At 52.4% G+C, this 5510-nt stretch overlaps 1 protein-coding gene across 4 annotated transcripts in view; it reads right to left on the bottom strand.

The window, feature by feature from the left end:
- Positions 1-1237: 1237 nt before the first annotated feature.
- Positions 1238-5510, bottom strand: part of MVB12B (multivesicular body subunit 12B) — a 62356-nt gene continuing 58083 nt past the window's right edge. For all 4 annotated transcript variants that reach the window (XM_035341337.1, XM_035341338.1, XM_035341339.1 and 1 more), the window contains one exon: positions 1238-5016. In XM_035341337.1, coding sequence (XP_035197228.1) covers positions 4930-5016 — 87 coding nt within the window. In that variant the 3' untranslated portion in view covers positions 1238-4929. The remainder of the gene's footprint in view (positions 5017-5510) is intronic.

The following is a 5510-nucleotide window of genomic DNA, read 5'->3' as shown; positions in this document are numbered from 1 at the left end:
TTATATTAAGAATACAGACTAAGTTATCACACAATGAAACTTCCCTTTGTAAAATACAGGAGAGTCATCTAAAATAAATACAAAAGGTAATAACATTCATTAGATTAATGCACAGTAAATTCACTTTCAATAACCCAACAAAATGCATAGCATCTTAAAAAACACTTTCCAACTGCATAAAAGGTTTCTCTCACGTTTGTATGATAGCATTCAAAACTGTTGCTGTTTAGAAAGAATTTCACAATAAATGACCATAATATCCAAACTGTTTGGTTTCCCTGTATTAAATGAATTGAGCAGCACCTTACTGAGCTTTTTAATTAACAGAGGAACACCCTCCCTACCTGCAGTGCTCTTGGTTTATGGCTCAGAACAGCTAACTGACACCGCTCGGCTGCCCCACTGCCGGGACACCCGTCTGTTCGTCAAGGCCGGAGGCTGAGGTAATGCTTAAACGCAGACACGTGCTTCAGGAGGGGGACTCACCCGGCCAAGGGCCGGCAGGACCCAGGGCAGCTCTGCAGCGCGCCCGGCCCCTCGCACGAGGGGCACGAGGGGCACTGCTGGGGGACGCGGCCGTGCCGCGGGTCTGGGCTCTGCGCGCCCTCGCCAGGCGCTCACTCTGCCAGCAACACTCCCTTGCCGTGAGGCAGGCACAGCAGGAGTTTTACTTTTATTTTAAAAACACACGTAAGCCGAGCGTCATAGGCACCATTTTACGCAGCCATCTGTGCTGTCTGCGGTTTGAAAGATGTCGAGGCAGAGCCACAGCAGGCCGGCCCTGGCACAGGCGGGACGGGCGGCAGGGCCGCGTGTGCCCCGTCCGGGGAGCTGCTGCCAGCGCCTGCTCCGCGGGACAGCCGCCGGGGGTGGGCAAGGCCTGGGGCAGATGGGCCCACGCGATGTGGGGTGAGGGCAAATGTGGGCCCAGCCAGCTGAGGAGGGCACCGCATCCCGACCTCCCTCTGCTGAGGAGATTTTCAGGGCCGCAACGAGCAGCAGGAGCCCAGGCTCCTGGACATGCTCCCTCGCCACCAGCATCCAGCTTGCGGTGCCGTGCCCAGTCAGCGCTTCCTACAGGCTCTGAGGTCGCAGGTTCGGTTTGAGGAGTTCAGGAAACCAGCAGGGGCACGGGGCGGGTGCGAAACCCCACAAGCCCGAAGTTACAAACTACCAACATCGTCCTACTACACAGGAGGCTCACAAGGGATCCTTTCCTACGAACACTGAGGCAATCTCAGTGACAGTCAAAGGAACGAAGTATGACAACGTTTATTCCTATACCACTACAGCTACAAGATGCTCCCACAGGAAGACATCTGCTAAGTCAGTCCACACTTGAATTTTACTACAAAGTTCACTCTTTACATTACTTTCTGCACTAATTTCTTGCCTTTCCATAATTAACACGTGAGACATCGCAGTCTGTCCTGGACGGTCCATGAGTCATCTTGGTACGCTCTTTGCTGTGGGAAATCCAGGAGGCAGCACGTCACTACTAACTCACATCAGAAGGTATATTTTGCAGTAAGTAAACCCCTCACTGCTGCTCTTCTGTCTCTGTTTCAGAGATATGGATCTGCTGGATGATTTGGCAAACTAATCTTTGCATCAGCCACAAGATTACGCTACCTGGTGCCCAGTTTTGTTCTAGAAATATGAAGAAGGTAGCCAAACACATCTGGTAAAGCTCTGCAAATCCACTTCTGTTGCTTCCCACTGACACATCCCCTCCCCTTATGCTCCAGAAGGCTTCTCCACAGACAAACATCAATATCAGGCTCCCTGAATATTTACTGCCTGGACCAGTAGAGGCACACTTGCCTATTCGACAGGGAGGGAGGAGGATGCAGAGGGATGCTTGTGCTGGCTCTGGCACATTGCTGTGAGGATGCAAGGACCAGCCTTGCAATGAGTTACTGAGAGTACAAAAGTTACGGAACAGCAAACAGAACCTGCCTGTGGAAATGCTGATCTGATGCCCGTGATATGCAGAATTCAGAGGTGCAGCAGGAAAGCTTCCTAGAATCGGTGGACTGAAAAGATAAAATCAGTCACCCTGTGCTGTGTGTCTCACTGTGCTTCTGAGTATTGACTCTGAGCCCTCTCTGCTTCGGAGATGTCCACAGTTTTCTAGCCTCTGGTTAACATGTCTGAGAGCACAACTTGCTTTTCAGCAGCTGTAGCTCTTTACTCAAACATCTCTTCTGCACTCTTACAGAAAGAACTGCAGTTTTACTGCTCATGCTTTCACTAACAGCTATCTTTGAAGTGCCACAGTGCAAAACCCCACTGTAAAGACCAAATTTATCTTCCAAGTTTCTTTGCAGATGCATCCCTGAAGTAGCTTTGCTAGGCCAGTGTAAGAGAAGAGACAGTGAGAACCAACTATACAAATATATCCCGAAGATTTCTTAGACGCTTGTCCCAGCTGGATGTCCTGGCAGCATTTTGAGCCATCCAGTGTTTCTTGTAGGTCACCGAAGAGAAAGCTGAACTTACTATTGCTAAGACTGAGCAAGTGCAACTGTTGCTATAAATATTAAAGCATCAGTTTTATCTCCGGATGCTCTAAGCTAAATCTCACAGGAAGGGACTCACAGCTATGTGCCCATTTTCCCAAGACATACGTAGCAAGTGCTTGCCTGGATGCTGAGCTTGGCAGCTACCAAAGCTGCTCCTCACTGTGGCACAGTCAGTCCTGCCTTCAGCACAGGAAGACACAGATGGAAGAGGTGCTCCTTGTAGCTGTCTCCCTATCTCCTGGCAGCAGAAACTGCCCCTGGAGCTCTGCAGACTCTGCACTGGCAGCTCAGCACTAGCCTTGCAGCCCTTGCTCACCCACCATCAGTAACAGCGAAGGTCAGCTGTCTGCAACTCTGTCGTCCCAAAGCTATGAGGAATGCACTGCTGCAGTCAGCTTCGACCTACCTGCAGTGTCCACTAAAGGAGAAGCTATAAGTGGATGCCACAGAAAACTACAGAACAAATTACAAGCAGAAAAATAGAACGACAAAAGATGGATGAGACGGGCATACTACTACAGCACAGAGTGGATTTGAACTTCAAGTGAACCTGAGCCGAATGACCAGGCTGCCATGGTATGTTCATTTGTTGATGTCGGCATCATCAATCTAGCCTTTGTGAAGCTTGGCAGTGAGGTCTGGCTTTGCTTTCCTGCAGGATAAATAAGAACTAAAAATGGTGCTGCAACCTTCAAGTAAATGAGCACTTCCAGGGGGTCAACCAAACCTCCAGAGTTGATGTACATAGCTTTAATTCTTTTGACCAAATTATGACACACCTGCAACCAAATCTGCCTATGCTTTCAAATCGCACAGCCTTGCTTTACAGAGGCAGTTTTAGAAAATTATCAGCTGATTAGAAGTTGTTGAAGCAAATAACTGGAGTCAGTCTATCCTGAATGTTAAGTTATATTGTGCTCATTATCCTAGATATATGGTATGGTGCCTTAAAACCAGAAATGAATCTTTGGACAAGAAATATTTTACATATGTACAAATAAAAAATACAAGCCGACAGTACAAAACCTACTGTTAGTTACCATTCTGTCCAACTAGAAAATACAAGATCAACCAAAAGCAGTGCAAAGCAGGTCAGGGCATACATGTGACCCAGACCGAGAGCGGCAATACTGTTATTTGTTACTATGGCAATTGGGTTTCAATGGGTTTAGGTAATCAGTATTTTACAATACAAAAAGTTGAACACTTAAAAATTACCATTTTGCTGCCATGATGTAGTTTTGTTCTACAGCAGAGACTTGAAAAAGAAGCAGAGAGTCAGATGGGCATTTCTGAGTAACTCATTACAGCAACTGAGTTCTCCAAGACATGCATTTGGCTCAGGAGTGAGCTTAGGTCACCGATCACAAGGAGGCTGAGGTCAGGGTTTAATGCATCAACTCTCATCCTGCGCTACGCCAGACTTCAGTGCTTCCTTCCATGAGTGCAAAGGGGAACAGGCACATCTCTTTTGTTTTAGCAGCTAGCGGGGCAAAAATGAGAAAACTGTCCAAAGTAACAGACAGGTGACAGCATCCGCCCTGTCAGCAGGGCCACAGCTCAGCAGGCAGCTGCAGTGAGGGGTCAGCATGACGTTACAGGGGTCTTGCTGGCTTGCTGTCAGCATCCAGCCCAGAAGGACACATGGGACGTCTGTCACTCAAGGTCCTGCCAGATACACGGACACCCTGTGCAAAGCAAAGGTGCTTCACCTCAGAGACCGCAGTGCCGCTCGTGATCTCTGTGCTCCTCCCCCTTGCCAGCAACTGGGGAGAGGGCCCAGAGCAGGTCTGAGCAAGTGACCCTGGCTCCATGAGCCTGCAGCAAAAACGAAGACCACAGTCTGGGGCTGAACCTGGCCACGGCAGAGCTGCTGCATGCCCGGACCTCAGCAGAGGCCAACGAAGTGTCTGCCACGGCTCGGTGCCGCCTGCCCAGCGACGTGCATGGGGCGATGAGAGCAAAGCAGCCAGCTTGGGCGGGATGTCTGGAGTTTGCTGTTAACCGGCTGTTATCTTTTACTCTCTCTTAGGGCTAGCTGATGAGCATTCCTGATCGTCTGTGAGCTCACAGCTTGCTCTTCACAGGGCTTCGTTACAGTCTATTGTTTTTGTGACTGTCCTGCAGCAGGGTACATGGAAACAGAAGCAACCGAGAGACTGCCAGCCAGGCTCTGAGTAACGTACTCACGTGGAGACTCGTCCGCAGCAGCATAGAAGGGTGAGGGCAGCTGCCGAAGGGTTGCACGGTCCAAATGCATGGAACAACGTGTGCAGGAGGAGGCGGTGCAGCGCAGGGTGGGTGGCGATAGCTGGATGAGCAGAGCTCTGCTGGGAGGGCCCCTAGCGCCGCATCCCGCTCAGTAGTATGCACGCACACAGCTGCTCCAGCGCCGGCAGCCCCCTCAGGACGGCGGGACCGGCGGGCACCTGGTGGGGCTGGGCGGCAGGCGGGCCGCTGCGCTCTGCTCCGTCCTGAAGCTGTAGTCGTACTGCGGAAGAAACGAGACAGACGGAACGGTGGGGCACCTGCCTGGCAGCACGATGAATGCAACGAGCAGAGAAATCAGGCAGGACGGCCCCGGCAAAGGCACCAGCTGCAGTCGCGTCCCCCCTGCCCCGGGTTGAGGCCGTGCCTGCAGAGCCCGCCCGTGGCAGGGAGCATTTGCTGCCCTCCCTCAAACCCAGGGTTACCGGGAACGCGACCTCGCTGCTCCTCCCCACGAAGCAGCCAGCCAGAAAGACCCCAGCGCAGGCCTCATTTGCGCAACTTTCTGCCGCGGTGCCTGCCGCTTTCGGGCCGGCAAGGTGAGCGAGCCCCGAGCACACGCGCCTGGCCTCAGCGCAGCGCGGCCGGGCCGGGCCCGGCTCAGCACCTGCGGGACGGGGCCCACGCACGCGGCGCCCGGCGGACTCCGGCAGCGGGGCCCCGGCGCAGAGCCGCCGCCGCCGCCCCACGGGCGCCGCAGCACCGCCAACTGCCGTT

Source organism: Oxyura jamaicensis, chromosome 17, assembly GCF_011077185.1.
Source record: "Oxyura jamaicensis isolate SHBP4307 breed ruddy duck chromosome 17, BPBGC_Ojam_1.0, whole genome shotgun sequence".
Lineage (NCBI taxonomy): Eukaryota > Metazoa > Chordata > Aves > Anseriformes > Anatidae > Oxyura > Oxyura jamaicensis.
Note: the sequence above shows the minus strand (reverse complement) of the source record. Positions and strands in the feature narration are given on the sequence as shown.